Source organism: Falco biarmicus, chromosome 8 (genome assembly GCF_023638135.1).
Source record: "Falco biarmicus isolate bFalBia1 chromosome 8, bFalBia1.pri, whole genome shotgun sequence".
NCBI lineage: Eukaryota > Metazoa > Chordata > Aves > Falconiformes > Falconidae > Falco > Falco biarmicus.
The window spans coordinates 53,686,500-53,708,536 of NC_079295.1; the positions used below are offsets into that span (position 1 = coordinate 53,686,500).

The window sequence follows — 22,037 nt, forward strand, 5'->3', positions numbered from 1 at the left end:
TGGGTGAAGATCTGCTGCAAGTGGCATCTTGAGGTAGCCTGGGTAGGACATACCACAAGGAGATGTGAGGGCCAGGAATTACAGCCTGGATAATGGCCAGAACTGCAGAAAATGACACTCCTTCAATCTCAACAACGAAACCTTGACAGAGTGTCTCTGCTTCCATCTGTGTTTAGAGCAGATCCTGAAGTCCTGATGTGAAAACAGTGGGGCAGGACATCTCAGAAATAAAATACTGCAAAAGAGTTGAAGCGCAAAGAATTGTCTCCAGAATCCATTACGTCTTGCAAGATAATGGAGCTGGTAAAGTGAAGCTGGTGCAATAAAATCTCCAAAAAGGAAGGCAAATAGGTGGCGATCGCTCCGTGTCACATCACAAAACCTCTTGTTATTTGCAGAAGCACCCAGTAAACACTTGTTGGGACTAGAGGAAGACAAGACGTTTCTATGTAAGATGTGATAAACTGTGAAGATTTACTTTTTGCTTGAGCAAAGAGTCCCATTTTTAATAATGGGATTTAATAATAATACCGTTATTGTACTCAGCTACCGAAGACAGCAGAGCATAGAAAGAATTTGCACATAGGCAGAAGCTGACTGGAGTGTCTTTTAAGCAGCTTTCAAAATTGAACAAAGAGCTTCCAAATTGAATACAGAATTGAAACTTTTCTCAGATTTGAAAACCGTGTTGGTCCACAATTTACCTTTCCCTGCGTTTTTCTTTCTCTCACGGCTGGAACCCTCTTCAGCGGTTTCCGTCTGGAATATACACAACATCACTGTTGTAGCTTCACGCTCAATACGGTGCTCATTTCTCAAAGCTCCATTTTGTTCAGATGGACTTAGAAAGAATAAATAACTCTCTTCAATATCAAATTGGGATTACAGCTAACAATCACTTGGCAGACCAGGGTAGGTTATTTTAATGAACACATCATTCTGGTATAAGCCTTCCACCATCTGTTCAGTCCCATAATTATAAATGCAAACAACATAATTCATAAATGCACTATAAAAGAGAGGGAAAGAGAGAACAGCTTAGGATGACTGTTTGTTAGTTATTCCAGGCAGTGATGAATCTGCTTACTTTGTTCCTGTTTCAGGAGCAGGTAGAACACAGCCTTAATTCTGTATTTTATGGCAGTCACTAACCCACGGTACGTGATTGCCTGTAGATGATAGAGATGCCGTTAAGTGTGGTACAGTTTCCAGTTGACACCGTTTAGCCGTGTCTATGATGGAAGCACCCAAGAAAGATCACACAAGACCAATCTGAATCACGGGTCAGGGATAAACTTTTGAGCGTGTTTTTCAGAACAGCAGGAAAGAGCCTGCAGCACTGGAGTACTCTGCCGTGTTACAGGAGCTGAGGGCAAAGAGGGCAATGCTATTGCCTCCCTGAAAAGAAGCTTTTAACATTTTGGAAAAACTGAGGAATCTTGGGAAACACTCAGAAAGTTGAGAAGAGTGTAAACATAAAATCCAAAAAATCTCTGGAATTTGCTGTTCTAGTCTATGACATTTTTCATTTTGAAAAAGGCAATTTTTATTTTTTTTTAACCTGAAATACACAAGATGTCAAAATGAAATGTGAACAAAGTATGTTGTTTCATTCCAATTTTCTGTTAAAAAAATAAATATACATAATCCAAATTAAATGTATTTTCATGACACATTTGATTTTAATACAGCTGCATATTTAATTTTCAAAAGGTCACTGCAGAATTGTCCCTCTCTCACAATTACCAGGCTCATAGACCCCATAAAATTAAAAGCTTTCTAGTAACTCTGTAATCTCTGGGCTGAATGACTCACGCTTCCAGCCACTAAAGTGAACTTCCACACGTGGCCATCAGTAGAAAATCATTATAGCAGGGTGAGAAGGACACCCTCTACATACTCAGCCCAATTCCTGGGGTAAAATGGAGCCAGAAATCACAAGCCTGTTCTTTTTGTTGCAATGGATCAACATTGCAGAACAACGCAGATCGATTTCATATTCAACGCTGCAAAACTAGCAATATATCTAATATCTCTAGGATGAATAGCTCCTGTTGTTTCTTTGTGGGTTTCTCATTTCTGCCTGTTTCCGAGGTGAGCAAGACACTTGCCAGGTTTCCTCGCAATAAGGTTTAAATCGTCCTTGTGCTGCACCTGATTGACCTGCAGCCCAGAGAAGACCAGCGTGTTATCTAAGGTGAGTTTACTAAAGGCAGGTCTTTCACTGCACCTGTGCATGACTACTTGTGATCTGCTTCGTCCAATACAAGCCAATCCAGAGTGAATTTATCTTCTAAATGTATGGGAAACCCATGAATATAAGAAGCATGCATGAAGTCAGAAAACGCCATGAGAACTGCTCCAAGAGAACTCCCTCAAATGTCACATATATTCCTTTAACGCTGTAGAGATACATTTAGTGTTTGTGACTCGTGCGGGGCTCCCACCCCAGCGGGCTGGAGGAAGCTCGATGCCAAACCAGACAAACCCCGGCATGGGGATGGTGAAGCCGTCATTACAGCCGGCTGCTGCTTCTGCCTCTGCCGGGGAGCTGCGTTAGTCTGAACGGCAGACAAGTGTCTCCATCCCCTCCTCCCATGGCGATTTCTCTTCATTGCAAGCTGACAGCCTGCAGAGCCCATAAAGATATGGCATGATCATCTGAGTAAAGTGGCTGGGGTACGTGATTTGCTAAATGGCCTATTGGAGCTCTGGTGGAGAAACAACTGACCAGGCATGGTCGGTATCTCTGTCCCTTTGCAGCCAGGCCCAGGAAAGCACAGTAATATGGGAAAGAAAATGAAATCCATCCTCTGCAGCGAGCCTTACAACAGGGACCTTCCTTTGCCTTCAGTGTCTTTTACTCCCACATTGGGGAGGGATCATCATTTATCTGTGTGCAAAACCAACCTAGTCAGTGGACTTGGTGTCTCAAGCAGCATCATCACCAAAGAGAGAATATTCCTAAATTCTTAAAATGTCCTAGCCAAATTGGAAGTCCGTCCTAGTCTTACTACTTATTTTTTTAGTTTTTTTTTTTTAATAAAGAGGAGCAAATATCAGTGGACAATTCCTCCTTAGAGAGGATGTAGTCCTTTGGGAAAACATGGGTAAAATCAACAGAAATACAATAAAACGTTCAATTTTCCCATTGCAGCTGAATGGTGAAAATCCAGATCTCAGGAGAATATTTGGATTGTTAAATTATTTATATGGATACGACAGCGATGTTGATTTTAAAGTCCTTTGTCGTCAAATTTAAATAGAAATTTGTCTCTATTTCACGATGAGTGTTTATTTTTCCCCACTTTTGAGCAGTTCTGCTGAATATCTTAATCATTTTTAAATCAAATAATGCTGTTCAGACCTTGTGAGCTAGAATTAAGCACTCATCAATCTTTACTAAATTTCAGTTACAGGTTTTAGAAACAGCTGTCTCCAGTCCCAGTCCACATAATCCAGCCTTCAGTGCATGTTGCAAGTTTTCTACATGCCTCCTCAGATTTAAAATGAGCAGACAGTTCTCCAAGCAAGTGAAGGCCTCGACTGAGAGAAACATTGCTGGGGAAAAAAAAAAAAAATCTACTTTCTTTGTATCTGACAAGTCACAGAAAACAAAGCAAGCATCTATCAATACATTTGTTTATCTCCTTTATTTTTCCATTGTTCCATCATCCCTGCAGGATGTTTTCCTCAGCTGGAGGTCACCTGTTCTCTCACTCTCGCAAGCCAGCTCTGGCTGCTGCTTGCTCTAATGACCTGCAGCCCCAGGACACGTTCCCAGATGGTCTCAGTCAGACATGGGCCAAGGCACCCCCGCACAGCACAAGGCAAGTCGCTGCAGCAACACGAGGGATGTGCCCATCTCCAAAAGCGGAGGTGCGCACGCAGTGCCTAGCGGTTACGTGACCGCACTGACACACAGGCACTACTGCTTTAGGCTGATGTGCAATAGAAAAGTTTCATATTTTTTCTGGCAAAACAAGACCAAAATCCCCTCCAGTTCATGTATTTCTGTGTTTACAGTATATCTTTTTTAAGGAGGCTGTTTAACCCCTTTTAAAAGTGCAGGCAAAAAATAAACTGAAATATGATTTTGAAAGAAAATGTCATAATACTTCAGCATTTTGTTTCCTTTTTGTTTTCTCCTGCTGAAAACACATACTGAATTTCACAGAATCACAGACTGGTCAGGGTTGGAAGGGACCTCTGGAGATCATCCAGTCCAACCCCCTGCTCAAGCAGGGTCACCTAGGGCAGGTTGCACAGTCTCATCCAGGTGGGTTTTGGATGTCTCTGGAGAAGGAGACCCCACAGCCTCCCTGGGCAGCCTGTTCCTGTGCTCTGTCACCCTCAAGGTAAAGAAGTTCTTCCCTCAGATTCAGAAGGAACTTCTTGTGTTGCACTGTGTGCCCATTGCCCCTGGTCCTGTCAGTGGGCACCACTGTAAAGAGCCTGGCCCCGTCCTCCTGGCACTCGCCCTGAAGATATTTGTAGCCCTTGGTAAGATCCTCTCTCGGTCTGCTCTTCTCCAGGCTACACAGGCCCAGCTCTCCCAGCCTTTCCCCACAAGGGAGATGCTCCAGTCCCCTGATCACCCTTGTAGCCTCCGCTGGCCCCTCTCCAGCAGTTCCCTGACGACCTTTTCCTCCACAAGCTTCAAGACTACCCCCAGGATGAGCTGTCAGTTTGTCCAATCAATTTGTTTCCCTGGAACTGCAACTGTTCATTACATCTTCCATTTTTTTATTCTTTTTATTGCCAGGCTCTATTAATGAATTTGGTCTACAAAAATTTATAGGAACCCATTTGAGCTATTTCAACTTCACTAGCTAATGCCAGCACACTGCTCCTTTGCTCAGAAGCCTCTTGTTCCATGAATGGAGGAAAACCACACTGGTCTCTCCGGTAAAGCGCCGGACACAGCCCTTCACTTGGCACAAGAAATAGATTGGACAGAGTTTGATTAATAAAGATAACTAATTAGAAGCCTGGCCTGAGTCAGCCAAGGCATTTCATATAGATCAGCAAAGAAGCAAAGAGTTGAATTCAATAAAAAATTGGGCTGAAGGAACACAATTTTATATGTCATTGTCTCTGGGTACTGGCTAAAACCTCTTGCATGATGTTATAACAATGATCTTAAAGGTCTTTTCCAACCTAAATGATCTATGATTCTATAAAGACGTCTCGTTGTATTGAATAATAACCTCTTAAGATGATAATAACATCCTTGACAGACATCAAAAATTAAAAACAGGAACATGACTACAGATATTTTAATGCTAAGCAAACAGATAAATGGTAAACATATGCTAACAACAAAGATCAGCTAAGTTCTTCAGTGAGCTATTTTAAGAAATTGTTGATGGAAGATTAAAGGGACTCAGGACACCTCAAGATTGCAGAAGTGGCTTTTCCAAGAATTCCTGTTTGATTGTGGGCAAACCATGCCATTTCTCTGGGCCTTCTTTCATTGTGGATAAAATAGAGGCAAGAAGACTTCCTTTGTATGCCTTGTCTTTAGATTTTAGCCTCTTCAGAATAAGCATCGTGCCATTTCATAAAGATACACGTCTGGCACAACTAAATTGTAGCTTGGTTCAGCGCTGTGGTGCTCCAGCAGCAGCAATTAGTCACTTAAATAAAACTAGATGGTTTTGATTTCAAAATGTTGGAAATGCTTTCTAGGACAGAACAACCTACAGCTGCAGGAAAGGTGGTTTAATTATTGAAGAACTTCTTTCTGACACTAAATCCTTTATACTCTCAGAAGCTGGGAATATCCTGCCTCTGGGTCACTGACCGTAAGGATACTCTCAGGCTGGCGAACTAGTAACGGGGCGATGACTGCATTTGGTTTGTACCTTCTGTTTCTCATTGCACAGTCACAATAATTAGACTGCGCCTTTCCTCCGGTTCTTTTAGCCATGCTTACTGAAAAGGCTGAAGGCTCCTGGCTGTGACGGTCACGCTGCAGCTCTGCAGCGCTGTGCTTGTGATGCTGAGCTGGCGGCGGGACGGGACGCCCCCTCTGCACCCACCGGCACCTGTGCTCTCTCCTGCTGACCGTGTAATGCTGCTGTCTTGTTTGAAACTTCAGCATCTGGGTTTCACCTGACATAATTTCAGGCAAGGGGAATGGCTGAGACTAGCCAGGCACTGTGCCTGTTGGCACTGACCCACACTGGACAAGTTTATTTTCCATTGCCTCCAGTGGAGATTGTTCTGAACGTCCGCCTCATATTTGTCACTCTTGGCCCCTTATTAACTATAACATGGATGTTGCTAAGATATGCCTGAGATTTTTAATAACTTTTTAAGTAAGGACAGCAAACAATCTCCGAGTGGGGCCCCTGGAAGAGGTGAGAAATACAGGACGTGATCCCTTGAGCATGTGTGTTTGTGACTGTGTTTGTGTACCTTCCTGCCTGTCCCCGTCCAAACTCTTGTCTTATGAAACCAAACCTTCAGCAGCACGCAGTTCAACAGGCTAAATTTTTTCAGCATTAAGCAGTGTCACCATTGAGAAAGTTAATACTTTGGGAGATGGTTACCAGATCTCCTCTGTGCGCCAGAATCACTGAGCTGCTGGTGGCTCGGTGGCTTTTCAGACATGAGCCAACAGGGCTCAACTAGACCTGATACAAACCAAATAACCACATACCCAAAACATGCCGTCACTGTTGTCAAAGTTGTTCTCTGCTGTCAGCCTGACCCAAGCAGCAATGCTCAACAGAGAATGAAGGTTCTGTTTCTCAGGGAGCTGATAAAATCTCGTTGCTGTTGCCCCTGTGCTCCTGTGGCCTGACTGCATTTTCCATTTCATGCTCAAGCAGGTGCCTGTGCCTTCCAGAGCTGTCAAACATGGCAGATTTCAAACAGTGAAACTCAATTTAAAAATTATCAGTCTCATATCTGCTGATACAGGGCTGTACCAGTTGCCATTACTTTATCCATCCTAATTTTGGCCATTGGAAGGGTGCCTCTGCATGGCTCCCTCAAGAGACTATTTCATGCGCTAACAGATGTCAGCATTGACTAGCTTTGCTGACAGTCATCTGAATTATGCTTGTCTGATGTCCCAGCCTGAGGTTTCCACTTTTCCCAGTCTCCTTACACTTCTCTTTCAGCTGCTTGACCTGAATGACATTTATAAGTTTCCCTATTTTCCACTGCAGGAAGATCTGCTCAACTTTAGTAAAAGGCCATGGACTTTGGATATTATGAACATAGCTGTGACAATGCCTGCTGATGAAAAACGTGGGATCCACATAGCAACCACGATGATGGAGTCAGTCCAGAGATGCTGACTTCTTCCGTCACAGATCTGCAGTGTGTTCTTGTTATAATAGTTGATGTTTCCACAAAAGAAACAGAAACTTGGGCACTGGAGGACAGAAACTAAGCTAACTTTAAAATCAGCAAAGGAGCCATTTGTTTTCAGTAACCTAAATCTATTTGCTAATTATAAACACCAGGGTAAATAAGTAAGCAAATGAGTGAGGCCATTCAATGCCATGCTGCAGAAGGTGGGCATTTCCCCCTTTTTCTTACATTAACTCTGTATTCCCATTTCTCTCTCATTAATGTTAGCCTTGGCACTACATTATATGCTCTAATTACCTGCAGATTTTGGCCTACAGTTCATTTTTGCACTATAATTAGTACAACATTCATAAGAGGCCCAAAGCTGATGATTAGGAGAGTGCTTGGAAGTGCTTGCTTACATTAGAAATGCACAGCATCACATTAAGAGTGGTTTATAACCACCCACAGATGGGATAGCTCATAATAGACATTGTTTTTTAAGTAAGGTGTTTCAATCACCAAAGTACAAGCAGGATCAATTAAGGATATTCAGATGGAAGATAATGAATGTTTTTTTTTATAAATGGAGGTCTCACAACTGGCATAATTAGATCTTTCATCTGCTAGGAAAAAAACACAAGTCATTTGTCAAAGCTGTGGAATGAAATAGTGGCAAAAACATTTGGAGCTGTTTCCTTGTGCAATGGAGACACCACAACTTCCAACTGTATTGCAGCCCAGCAGCCACAAGCCCCCAGTGACTTTTGCTCATCAGGCTTCAAGCACGTGCTGCAGTGTTAGAATTGCAGCTATCTGGGGAACGGGTGGCTTTGCTGCGGCAAAATATCCTGTGAAAATCGACAACTGCACTTTGTTGAAATCTTCTGGCAAAAAATTCTTCATCATTTCATGTGTCTACAAAGCAAAACTTCTTTGTATCAAAACAAAACTTTCTATAAAGAATTAGGTGCTTTATAATGGAAGTCTAGCATATGCACATTGTTAATATCAGTCACTAGTTTCAGTTCCTTTCGGAATAGCAAACTATCACAAACTCCCTCACAGCATCTGGGGCTCACTCATGTTCCTTCCTACACTGCAGCCTGCTGCTAAGTTTTCTGGTCACCAGGGTACGTACCACGCTTTCCTGCCTTTTGTAGGGCCAGTTCACACACATGCCCATGCAATGCCTATGGCTTTGTATCCTGGTAACTTCTGGGTATTCTTGACAGTGGTGGTGTGAAGCTGGACACGTCTTAAGGCACCTAATGGTAGGATCTGGAATTTGTATTTTCTGGTAATGGAACCATGGCACAAAATTTAAAACCCCAAAAACAGTATTAAGATCAAAATTAATAATAAAGATCCATGTTGGTGCCTTTAACATCTCAACTACTGTCTACGTTGGTTTAGGTTAAGTTGTAGTAACTCTTACTAACTTAATGTAAAGCTTCTTTGGCTCCAGTAGCTGCTGCCTTCTCTCAGCTATCCATCCTGGCCCTGGGGAAGGACAGGTCGGACAGCAAACACCACCTTTCACCATGTTGTATTGAATGGGAGTTGCCACTCCTCTTTCCTTCTTCCTTAAGGTTTTCCAATCAATATTTCTATGATAGGCATTTACTAGCACGCTCCTGAGTTCAGACCGTTTCTCTCTTACAGCCCACTGGGTATGAATTTGTAGAAGTTTATACGTCGTATTATGAAAAATATTAACATGGCAAACTTTTAAGCTGTGCTCATAACTAGTCCTATTTTGTAAGCATTTTATTAGGATTAAATGTCATACTACAGATGGTGACATTGGAAGTCGGTGCTTAATTTGAGTAAAATCTCCGTGTTCCTCTCCGTACAGCCTTGGTTTGGTGAACGCACACCACATTTTCCATCAGTGCGCTGAGGGCAGCAGCCGACCCTCCGTTCTCCCCATCCTACTGTGTCCTCCCATATGTCCCCCACTTGCAAACATTAATTCCCTGCATCACTTTCATAGAGTTGCTCCTCGTTTTTAGCTTGGCTAAAGCCGACACCAAAATAAGCCAATAAGTACATATTGCTTGGTGGCTGTGTTTTCATTTCCCTGTTCTCCAGGAAGGATGATGCTTCCTTTGCTCATCCGCCTCCCCTGCCAAGAGCTATTTCACAGCTAGGTTAGATCGTCTTCAGGAGTGTGCTGGGGAGGACAGGAGGTGCCTTTGACAGCTTCTTCATTTCAATATGATTCAGAGGTTGCTAAGTCCCCATTTTTTGTTAGCTATATCCCCAAACATCCTGTGATGGTAGCCTGTTATGTGACTTCAGCATTTCCAATCTCAACAGGAGTAGTTCCTGGACATCTGCTAGCGAGGATCTCACACAAGTGATGCCAGTTACGGCTCCATCCCCCAGGCTCAGGCACCCTCTGAGCTTCTCTGTGCAAGAAAGACCTAGGGAAAAAATTTTCTCGTCTGAGCATCATAGCGAGCAGAACCTTGCCTCTTCTGAAGATGTCCAAAAGAAAAAAGTTAAGCTCAATCTGCCCATTTGAATACACTACATCCAAGGATGCTTCTCCAAGTGTCAGTAGAGGCAAAAACCTGAAGAACAAAGCATAGCTGCAAACATTTTCTAATTTGGAGAGTTTGAGGGAAATCTGAGAAACTAGGGTGCAGAATCAAAGCAGATATTTATTCTCTGCTGGGTTTCATAAAGTGAAAGGAGCCCTAGGGCATCCCTTTTGAGACCTTCTGTTACACAAATGCCTTGTAGAATGGAACATGACATTGAAAAGCTGTGTTGATCAATGTATTGATTTTGATCATAGGAGGAGGTAACTAGTACAGTCAAAATATCTGGCAATCAGCTGGGAGAAAGGTACACAATAATCGCTCATAAAGTCATATTCCTTCCCCTGCTGACACAATTAAGTTTTCAGTTTCCTTGCAGAAATACAAGGTGAGGAAACGGGGAAATTAAGCTTCATGTCAAACTAAGCATTTATTCTACTTGATGTAAAGTGAAATGCTGGCAGAAAACAATCCAAAAATGTTTTTTATGAATCTTAAGTCTTTGGATTGACTCAGCCAAGTTTGAGCCCTTTAAGCATATGTGAAGCTCTGGAGTTTGTTGGAATGGGTCTATGGAATAAATATTTTCATTGGCATTCAAGTCACATATCATAGTTACACCTGCAAATGACAGAGAATCACCGTAACAGTATGTGGTACCTAAATCTGAATGCTAACTGTCAAGACAGATCATAAATATACTTGTCATTGGCATAAATATACTTGTCATTGGTGCTGCGGCAATAGTCATTGCAAGTTTTAAACACGTTACAGATTCAGAATCAGAGACTGATTTGCTTCAGATGGAACAGATAAGCCCAAAGTCACCACATCTTGTGGGAAATTCTGTTCTGCAAGATCAGCTTTTTCCAAGTCTCATCACTTCTTTGCGCAGGTACACCCATTCTGCGCAGCACAAGCAGCTCAGAGCACACAGGGCCCCCAGCACAGGTGCCTGGGAAGAAGAGTGGATGGTCCCAGCAAACCTCAGGTGCAAAGTCTCCCTTCGATCCACAAATGGAACTTGTGTCTACATGAGGATGATTATTAGCTTACTGAAGGAATTACTTCATAGTCTACCCAGCACAAGAAATATCAATATCTTATTTAAACAAAGAATGTTTAAAATGTAAAACCAAAACCAGACGTAAAGTAAGCAAAACCCCATCTGTGGTTTTCCTCAGTTTATGCTGGTTTAGGTCCTTCAGCCTGAGCCAAGGAGGTTGTATCGGTCAGGTTTCCAGGGTGGGACCTTGTCCATGTCCCATGTCCTTGCAGCGTTTTCCCTGAAGGCTCCTGCTTACCTGGCTCTGCTCCGCCCCGTCTTTGTCACTAAGGGCACCTCAGAGGCTGCTACTGCCCGAGGGATTGCCAGACAGAAGGAGGATGTTTCAAGAGAAAACGCTGTGCTGGCAGTCAAACATAGCTATGAAAACATGCTGGAACATTCAGATAAGGACTTAAACTTTTTCCGAGAGATCAGATTGTGCCTTTTTGCACTTTTTGCTGCCACAGTGAGAATATCTGCACGTGCTGCCTTGGAGGTTGATTCCTTCAGGCAGAGCTGTTTTTCCTGAGCCAGGCTAACCACAGAGATGATTTCTTTCCCCTCGCACAGAATTAACCTCTTACTGGTGGCCCCAGCCCTTCAGCCCACGGACCTGACATTCAGAGCACCCCAGTCCTATGCTGTACAGCAGCTCAGAAGCATCACTGAACCCACCGCACTGCAGCTTTTCTGAGCCTCGGCATAAGCTGGTGGAACACCACCTTCTGTGCCTCTGTGTTTGTATCTGTCTGTAAGTACTTTATTTGCATATACCTGCTGTTAACACCAGGCGACTTTTGCTATTTTGTGATTTCTTTTAGTCCTTCTGTAGATATGAGTATCTATCAGGGCTCACAAAACTGGCAGACCCTATCCATCCATTGCTTTATACATTGGCTCCAGATTTAAAGGGAAGAAACAAACAAGTTCAGACTTCTGAAGGTTGTGATATCCCCTTCCTCTGTTGCTCCTGGGCCTCTGTATTTTCTGCTTCAGAGGAGATGACAGAGTCTATAAATCTTTGCCCCTTAGCCTCTGCTTTGGTAAACAAATGTTGCTCAGATTTATGTTTGTTGCCCTTCTTGAGGAAAAGCAAAGCAATGATACATGTAGCAAATGGAACAGAAAATTGCTTTTTAGCCAGCAAGTTTCAAATGTGACTGACTTAAGTTCCGGCTCAAGTACAGCAACCACCGGTCCATTCTCTTATGAAATAAACCCAGATTTGTACCTACAATTCTTGGTGTTACAGTGAGGCAGTCTGAGATGCACTTTGCCCAATAATTTAGCATAAGATCACACACCTGCATGATTAGCATGATGCTTGCTACAGGTATAAAATGCAACAAGGTTTTGCCCTCTTTTAATGTAAACTCATTTCTGTTTCCTTAAAAATGTGAAGGTGTATTAGCCCTTACAAGAGAAATAACAAGAGGTGTGCTGGACTTTGCAGACATTTATTATTTTATCAGTGCTTATCCTAAATCCTTTGCTTGCACTTCTTAGAATGGTCTGACAGTACTAATTATTTTTAAAAGTGAAATTATTTATTCTAGAGCAGAGATTTCTGACTTGGCCACAGTGTATGGTTCTGCATGCTGCACCTCTAAGCCCTTTGCTTGTGCTAGTAATCACTTGTGATTTATAAGTGAGCAAAAACAAATACTTACCTTTGGGTGTCTAAATTGTGGCACTGGTTTCCATCCAGAACTGTGCTATCTTAAAACTAGTACCTGAGAACAGTATTGTCTGGGGAGGACATTGCCACACCTTTGGCTTATGAGCACATTTGAGTAGTGTGATTTCAGCGATACGGAGCAATGAAACTAAAAGTTTCCAAACATCCCTTGTGATACTGAGAATACCAACGCCGAGCTCCTGGTGAAATGTTCCTGTTTCAAAGCGAGGTGTGGCCCTGACAGCTCTGAGTTTCTACACCGGCTGCTCACGCTAAAAGAAAAGAACAGAACAGGACAGGACGGAAGATTTTCCCTTCCAATTGAAAATTAGTCTAGTCTAGCCTATTATTTTAGTGTGAAAGATGAAAGGGAGGCATGAGACTGCAAGTGATTGCAGTGTGAGAGAGGGGGAGAGGAAATATTTTGGTTAGATTTGAACATAGGATTAACACAGAGAAAATAAAACCTCATTATTACTCTACAGAGCAAGATAATAAAGGAATATGTACGGTTTTGGAGACACTAATAAAATACAGAGCAGAGAGTTACGTGTGCTAATGCTGACCTGAAGGAGGAGATGCACCCAGCCTATCCCTCTCCATGTTCTACTATTCTCTAAACAAAAATAGACAAATGCAATTAAACTGCCAAGAGAGAAGGGACCTTGGGGCTTGGAGGGTTTGAGAGACAGCATGACGAGAGCTGAATATACCTGTCACAGAGGTCAGTACACCTATTTTCACGATGTATGTCTTGTTGACTCTTAAGCTTGCAGCTGGATGAGCTGACTTGAAACCTCTGGGCAGAGTACGCAGCAGTAAAATAAGGGTAAAACAAATGAAAGAGCCTCAGAGCTCGCTGCTGTGTCTCCCTTACAATTCACCGACATGGAAAGGCAGAAGACTGTGAGGGACTTGGGATGCTGAAGACACTGGCCATAGATGGCAGCTCCTCCTGCCACCTTGTCAAACCAGCCAACCTGGACTTTCTCGTTTCCTCTGGAAGCCACGGAGCAACCAGCCCCCAGGATGCCTCAGTAACTACTTGCATGGTGATGGGAAGGATTAGAAGGAGACAGATGATCACAAAACTCACAGTTTTCAGTGGAAAGCCACACCAATTATGTCAGGGAAATACAAGATTTTTAGGATCAGACACCCTAAAACGACAAGCAATTTTTTCGATCACGGTCATTCACGTAACAAGCAGCTCACCTCCTCGGTTCACCCCAGACCATTTGCTATTGCAACATCACGATCTCCACACTGAGCTTGCAGCCAAACCTCTCAGTGTTTCCCCTAACAGTGTAGCAGAGGAGTCTAGGATGGGTTACCTGGAAAAGAAGCCTTATTTAGCAAGCACAGACGGCGATCGTGCTGACCCTGAGCAGTCAGGAAATTACTTTCAAACAGGCTGACAGAGCTGGTGGCTCCAGGTAGACTCATCACCCCATATACCACCTGAAAAAGCAATCCAGTTACCAACATGAAAGTAATTTCAGCTGACTATATTGGTGCAAAGAGTGTTTTTCTTGCTAAGCTTTACAGCTCTGGAGTGATTGAAAAGCACTAAGCAAGATCTTACAGCGATTAATAACAGTCTGAAAAACATGGTTTCAGCTACACAGCTTGGTAATATACTGCCACTTAACTCTGGTGGGAATTCCCAAACTGGCTGTGAGCACGCCACGAGGACACAAACCCAGGACATTGCAGTACTGAGAGCTCAGACTATTTAGGAGGATGCATGGCTCAACAAAAGAGCCATTTTAAAAAAATGAGGCTGTCATGGCTGAGAAATAAAATATGGAGAGAGGCTGTCTATTGAGATCATCTAGCATATAGGCATTAGGTTTGCAAAAACTGAAGCTGAGAAAAAAAATGTATCATGAGACCCCAAAATAGATGCAGATTTCTGCCTGGGATATGGGCATGCCCTGAGTACACGTATAGCAAGAGAACATCGCAGCCGAGGCACAATAACATGTGACACTTGTAATAAGTTAAATGGGGATTTCTGGGCGGGGATTCCCCAGTTCTTGTAAAAAAAAAAAATCCCTATCTTGCTTTTTTTTTTTATTATTTTTAATTTGTCCCAGACCAACTAAGCTTCTGGCTTTCTTTTTATGGGAGAGGCAACGCAAGATTTCTCTCCTGCAGTAAGAACTGATGACACCGATTACCAGAATTATCCTTTCATTCTGAATAGGCTAAGAAATGCTAATTTCTCCCAGCCATTTCATACAGCTGCTGTGCCTGGAGTGTGATAATTCTGTTACACAGATAAAACTGTGTTGCTATCAGAGTAAAAGATCAGAGAAATTAAGAACACACTAATCTAGTTGCTGTCTCAGAGAGGCTTTAGGAAGTCTTCCGTGTATTTTGGCAGAGCTTTATCTGCGCTACTGAGTCTCCAACTGCCAAGGTCTGAACTCCTAGCTGTTCAACAGGCTTTCCTGTGTTTGGCCAAAACAAAGGGTGTGTTCCAGGGGCTAAACACAACCTCATTAAATAAACTTGGGCGGTGAGGCTGCCGTGGCAGCATTACTGAACGTGTTCCCAGTATGCGCCTTCATGAATTCAGCATGTCACAGCCGCTTTGTCTAGCCAGTTCTGAATTGCTCGGTTTCATCTTCTCCAGCTGTAAATCATGTTGCTTAATTAGTCTTAATTAAGTGTTGTGGGCATCTCTTGAGCTCAGTTATCTCTTTATTTAATTACAGTAACACACCATATAATGTTCTCTGTTTGATGGGATGTTTTGCACAATAGTTTAATCCAAAAACTGAAAGAAATAATTAGTTCTGAGAATACGTCTCTAAACGGATGGCCAAGTAAACTGCATGTTTGTCACAAATGTCTGGACTTGTTAGTCATCGTAATCTATTGCTCATATTATATACACAGAATCAGCGCGTTGCCTGGTTCCACGGCGCTCAGATCTCTGTAGGTTCTTCTGACGTAGGAATCAGACTAACGTTAAATAGAGATATCTGGCATGTGTCAGTTGAAAGGCTTGGCCACAGCCCAGGAGATTTACAGGTTCACTCTTGTTCCATAAACATTTACTCCCCTCTCCACATCCCCAGCCATGGTCTGTGGCCCGAGCCCTCTCTCAGAAGGGACTGATTATCCAGGGAAATCTGGGACACCAGCATGAACTCGTGCTGGAGCAGAACCAGTGCAATGAAGGACCACTGCTCCTGGAAAAGCATCCCAGTGTTTGCAATGGCTTCAGGGCAACAGGACATTTCCTTCCCTACCCCTGCCTGTGGACCTTTACAGGGCCATACCAGTTTCTTTTCTCGACAGAGCCCAGAGCTGCTGACCTCCCCCTTTTCTTTGCCAAAAAGAAGCTGGGTCAGCAAAGAAATGAATATCACAGCAAAACTCTTGCAGCCAGGACAAAGGTGACCAAAGGCAGGGGACTCCCCTGGGCAGACTGTAGCCCCTGAGCTCCCGGGGCACTGTGGCCCTGACGCTGCTGCTCTGCTGGGCTCTGCTCTGCTCGTCAATGTGACCTGTGGCACCCTTTGCCGTCATGCTTTTCGCTCTTTGCTGCGCATTGCTGTCATTCCTTCAGCAATACAAATGGAGGGGACCACAGCGTGAGCTGCACGGGCAAGCAGGCAAGGTATGCAACCCCTGAGCACTGATGGTTTAAGACGAGCACTTTCTCTCCATCCACCCACCCACCCAGACATATACACTCCATCAAATACACTTTACCATTAAAGTACAATACTTGCTAAAGAAAAGCATGCAGAGCCTGACTGGTTTGCTATCAAAATCTCCATGAACTTTCTGCTTCTTCTTGAACCAAGCAGGGAGGTTTAGGTGCATCAGCAATCTCTCCACGTGCAGGACACTTGGGTTTTGCAGATTAGGAGGCTGATGAGAATGTGATGATCCTTGGAGACTCAGAAATAAGTACTGAGGGGGAATTACTCCAAAGCAGCATGCAGCTTTCATTCATACTTCAGGAATCGGCTTCATCCAAAGGGGGACAAAATCCAGCTGGCCCAAGGCCCTTACAAGCATAAAAGCTGGTTTTCCGGTACATATGGCAGTACCATTCAAAGAGCTATGACAATGATACTGTTTATAGCTCTGAAAATGGCGCTGCCATCTGCACCATGGTGCAGCGGCTCTCATCCCCAGGACGTGACTCTGCAGCAGGACCCATCCTGTGCCCTGCTCTTCTATGGGCTCAAGTGTCCTGCTAAAACACATAGAATCATAGAATCACCGAATCGTTTAGGTTGGAAAAGACCTTTAAGATCATCAAGTCCAACTGTAAACCTAACACTGCCAAGTCCACCAAACCAGCGCAACTCCTGGGTCGTTAGTGGAAATAAATGAGAATGGAGACGTGATTTCAGTTGAGAAATCCCTGCCATCTTTATGAAAAGCACCCTTGGAGTTCCCGTTGTAGTCGTCTGGAGGAAAAGCCAAGGAGGTGCTGGCTGCACAGTCTTCTGCTGCTGTTGCTACAGTTGGCAGTCGGGGAAGCAGCAGCCCCCTGCACGCTATTCCCTGCGAATTCTAAGGAGGCTGGTGCAGTGGTCAAGTGGAATACAGCGACAAGCACATGTGCACACACACACACACATGCAGTTTCCTCTTTTACCCTGCAGTTTAACAGGAAAAAAAAGGGAAAGCCTTCCTCTCTCTCCTGATTCCTTCCATAAAGTGGCATATTTTCTTTCCTTCGCTTTTGATTAAAGTCAAGACGTTGTGGTGGAAGTGTACTGCACCCCCCTCCCGAAGCAGTTAGTAAATGTTGCACAGCATTGGATGTTAATTTCTCCTGGAGAACAAGCACATGACATTCACAGGGCATGATGTGCATGCTGCACCTACCGAGCAAATTGCCAGATATCCACTTTCCAATTAATCCCAGTGCGCCGCTTGCAATGAAGCATTGATAATTATGATTGCCCTTTCCAGCTTGAAGCCAGTTCTAGGCTGGGTATTTCTAGTTGCTCTTTGACAGCAGTCTTCAAAATTGAAGGGTTTATGCTTTGAAAAATTGTGCAGTCCCTCATTTGTGTTGCTGAAACATCTTTCTAAGACCACTGTTGTGTGACTACAGCCATAACTCCCACCAGAGATTATCCTTATCACACTAATGCACTGTTAAAGTAGGAAGAAAGAGAAAAAGGAGCTTTTCCTTCTCCTTGGCAGTGGCATCCTACCTGCAGTCTCCAAGGATGGTTGTGGGAAAAGGTTTGTGTTACAAGTTGAAAATACTTTTTCTGATATCTAGCGTTTAAATCAGCTGTGTTCCTACGACGGGCGCTGACAGCTTTCCTCTCGGTGCTTTTAAGCCTCAGAAAAAAAGAAAAAAAACCACCAAAAAACCCAAACCAGCAGGATCTCAAATAACTTTTCTGCAGCCTCACTGGGTATCTCATCAATAACAACAGTGACACAATCAACTGGGCGACAGAAACAAGGACAAAAAGAGAAGCACAAGAACAAGAGGCAGTTTTATCCCCCAGTTCCATCACTAGCCCAGGCTGAACGGGCCCAGAGCTGATAGCTGATACAACCCGTATCAGGGGGTGACAGTGGCTCATAGGGTTGGCCCGAGGACCACTGCCACGCTCTGACAGGTCTCCCTGCGCCATGGCCATGAGGAGGAAAGCCAAAGTGCTCGCCAGCTGGGACAGCCCTCTGGGTATTGGCTTGGGCTTTCAGGCCGGCTGGGATGGACATGATGCTCCAGCATAGCTCTGAGGCTGGTCCTACGTCAGCCCTGGGGACTGACCAGAGGACCCCACGGCCTCATTCATTGCAGAAGCAGCAGCTGCTTGCCCTCCCTAAGCTCGGCGTCCTCACCCAGACAGCACAGCCCCACCAGTATATTGTTTACCTTCACTTTAAAAATTCAGGGTGGCATCATCAGTAACTTAGGCTTTTTGAACAAGGTTAATGCAAGGGCTACAATAGCATTTAGGGAGTCCATTTATCTTACAGAAATATAGACAACTTAATTTTCTATTCATGTTATAATACAAAGGGCTCTAAAGGACAACACTATCTCAGAGAAAACATCTGCATAGGTTTGAGCATGGATTTTCTAAGTGGTAATTTGATTTTAAAGACTTGGCAATGCTTTGAATTTCCTTGGCCCATAAAGGGAATACACTTAAGCAAGGTGCTGTATTGTTTTATGAAATCATTGTTCAGAAGCTCAGCCAGCCCTCCTTTTCGACTACAATTTTTTAGGGGCTATGGATCTGCTTTCTTTAGTATTTTAGGAAATGTATGCTGTGAAAACTTTGTAAAGAATTGTGTAGGGGACCAGGAATGTAGGAGTGTGTTTGTGTTGCTTTGGCTCTGTAGGTAATCATCAAAGCTCAGCAACAGCTTAATGAATCTGTTGGAAAACTTCTCCCTTTGACCACTTCTGTTGAGTTCCATTTGGAGATCCCATAAAGTGTAGCTTTGTGCCCAAAGGAGAAACAAGGGGGTTTTTAACAGCAATTACTTGTACCAAAATATTGTAGTACAGGTTCATTTTGCCCCAATGCTCCAGCTCTCTGCTCTAATTCACAAAGTGAACCTCTCATTATCTTTCACCTCCAACACCGAGCCAGAGTCACCCACCTTCTTAACAAAAGAAATGGAGTAATCCACATTAAACGGAGAGGCAGCCTCAATCAAAATACTGTTCTTAACTAACTCTATCATTGCAGCCTGCCAGGGCTTCTCATTTCTTCATAATTCTATATTTTTGAACAGCTAAATTCACTTCTGAATGCATCATGTGGTTCAGCCTTGGCAGCCTGCAGGGGTTTTTTTTGTGGACCCTAATCAAAGTAGTGGTGACTTTAAAGACTGTGATAAATAAGGACTAGTCTTACCAACATCAGATTGTGAAATAAAGCTCTGCACATCTCACAACCAGGATAGAATCATAGAATCATACATTAATTTAGGTTGGAAAAGACCTTTAAGATCATCCAGCCTGTGAAGGAGCCTGCCAAGCTATGGGGTCGGATGCCCCGTTGCTGCTAGTTAGGGAGAGCAGTGTAAGAGGCAACGGGCTGTGCTGATTTACGCAAGGATAAACCAGCATGTGCCAACAGCATTTTGCTTTTTTTGTCCTTGCTCCTTGTTGCTTTCCAAAACAGAGTTACTTTCGCTGTTGTCCTGACCTCTAGGGAGGTATTTTTTCCCTTTGATCAGAAAAATGTAAAATCCTACCAGGCCAGATTGGTAAGGTTTTGTAACTGCTTAGCATAGATACAATTGACTATACCACAGAAAATCAAGATTTTCCTCTCTGTGACTAACAGAGCAAGTGGAGAGGTGTTATGTTCAAGTGTTAGTGGGTCACAGGATTTGGCAGCGCCTCAGTTAGCTTGGATTGTTCCAGGCAGTTAATTACTTCACCGTAAAGCAGAGATAGCAGCATGGAGACTGTAGATCACAGACTGACAGACTGGTCAGGGTTGGAAGGGACCTCTGGAGGTCAACTAGTCCAACCCCCTGCTCAAGCAGGGTCACCTAGGGCAGGCTGCACAGAGCCATGTCCAGGTGGGGTTTGAATGTCCCCAGAGAAGGAGACCCCACAGCCTCCCTGGGCAGTTTGCTCCCTTCAGCTGACCTTTTTGGAAGAACTGCAGCCAAGACAGATGACAATTCAGGGATGGACATGCCGAGCAATGTTTTTGTAGGGATAAGAGCATGTGGCCATACGATGGGAAATGACACTAGAGAAATTGCCAGAGGGAGGAAAGCAGACACAAAAACTCACATGAGGACATTTCACAAACACCTGACACAAAGAACTGAAGAAATAACAAACACCTTGGACATCTAAGGCTGAAATTCAGACTTTTGAACACTGTTCAACCTCCATCTAATTATGAGTGTGCAGTAAAGGCCCTTAGATCCCTCAATGTGAAGAACCCAGAAGAGCTATGAACCTGCCTCATGCAAAATCTGCAGGAACCTCCTAACCTCGGTCTGAGTGAGCCTCAGCTTTCCAGCACCATCCTGTCAGCTCAGACAGGCTGGCAACGCAGACAGCAGCTTAGTGAGCAGAAAGGGATTTAGAGTTCAGCCTTCAGGTTTCTTTTTTCCCAGAGAATCAAGTTCATTTCTCCCCCATCCTCCAGTGACCCACAACCTCTGGACTAGTAACTGCCTTTGGGTACTGATTCTTGCTCGTGTTTTCTGTTGGGGATTTTCCATTCTGCACAAGTATTTACAAATGCACTCAGTGCCCAATGACTTTTTAACTTCTGTGACTAATGACCCTGCTTAGGAGAAGGAAGATGGAGTGCCATCTCCTAAGCCACCGGCTGCATAAATACAGCACATCAGCAACTAAGAACCAGGATGACCTGCCCTCTGCACCTCCTTCTGAAAAAAAATCTCAAAGGAGTCTGACCAGCAGAGTGCGAGCCTTCTTTCACCCCACCTCACTCTTGTTGCCCTGTGGGCCAGCACAGCTCATGTCCCCCCCCATGAAGGAGCCCAGGGGCCTTGCAGAAGGCGACAGGACATGGTGAAAGGGTCTGACGGCCTGAGAATGCACTTGCACTACCTGCATGCTTATTGAGCGACGTTCAGAAATAAGTTGAAGAAGACAGCCAGCTGGTCCTAGGCAGTGGCTTAGGTAAAGGAGCAAATTGCAAAATCATAATCCTCAGTGAGAGAGCCCGCAGGCAATGGAGCTCTCCCTGAACGGAGATGTTGCCTGTTTAGTGTCCTTCAATACTGCAGAACAGTGTCTTTCTGATAGCTGAAATGGGGCTGCAGGGTGCCTGTGTACAGAGTCTGGCCAGGGGAGGGTTACCAGGCACAGCTGTCCCTGCTGAGCAGGGTGATGAGGAGGGCAGCAGGAAGCCGAAGGAGCCTCATTAGCACCAAGTGCCTTGTTGGAGAGGAGGAAATAAAAGAGCAAGGGTGGGAGAGCAGCACTTCTGGGTGCTGGAGTGGGAGCAGTGATTAAAGGAGCTCTATTAACGCTTGGTTATCCTGGAGAGCATTGAAAAGGTGAGGGAAAGATATTATAGCTATGACAAGGAGTGAGGGTTGTGCTAATCCTGTTCTCACTGACATTTATTTCAGCTTTGGGGGTTGGAAGTTATGGAGTTTGTACCTGGGCTCTTCCAAGTGCTTCTCTTTGCCTCTCCTCTCTCCAGGGTAAGCGCTTCTCTGCCTGTCCATCTGTAAATGGTTGCAGTGGCTGTGAGGCTGGGGAAGGACCTGAATGTTGCTGCAAGCCAGAGCTGCTTGTCATGGCATCTCAGGCACAGGAACCGAGCCTGCTGGGGATGAAATGGTGTGGGGGGATGCTGCTCTCCCTGCCCTGGACACTGCAAAGGGTAAGAAGATATCTCCTTTGAGGAGCTCTGTTTCATGGGTGCTTTTGTACCTGCAAGTGTGTCCAGGGGGTAGTCCAACCAGCTCTGAAACACCCCAGAGTCTCCTC

The 22,037-nt window shown here is 44.2% G+C and overlaps 1 protein-coding gene across 4 annotated transcripts in view; it reads right to left on the bottom strand.

The window, feature by feature from the left end:
- Positions 1-22,037, bottom strand: part of HTR4 (5-hydroxytryptamine receptor 4) — a 142,016-nt gene that overhangs the window by 6,600 nt on the left and 113,379 nt on the right. For 2 of the 4 annotated variants that reach the window (XM_056348807.1, XM_056348806.1), the window contains one exon: positions 611-759. The exons of 1 other annotated variant lie outside the window; for it this stretch is intronic. In XM_056348807.1, coding sequence (XP_056204782.1) covers positions 621-759 — 139 coding nt within the window. In that variant the 3' untranslated portion in view covers positions 611-620. Of the gene's footprint in view, positions 1-610; positions 760-22,037 lie in introns of those variants that run through there. One more of the 4 variants, XM_056348809.1, reaches the window with a different exon arrangement.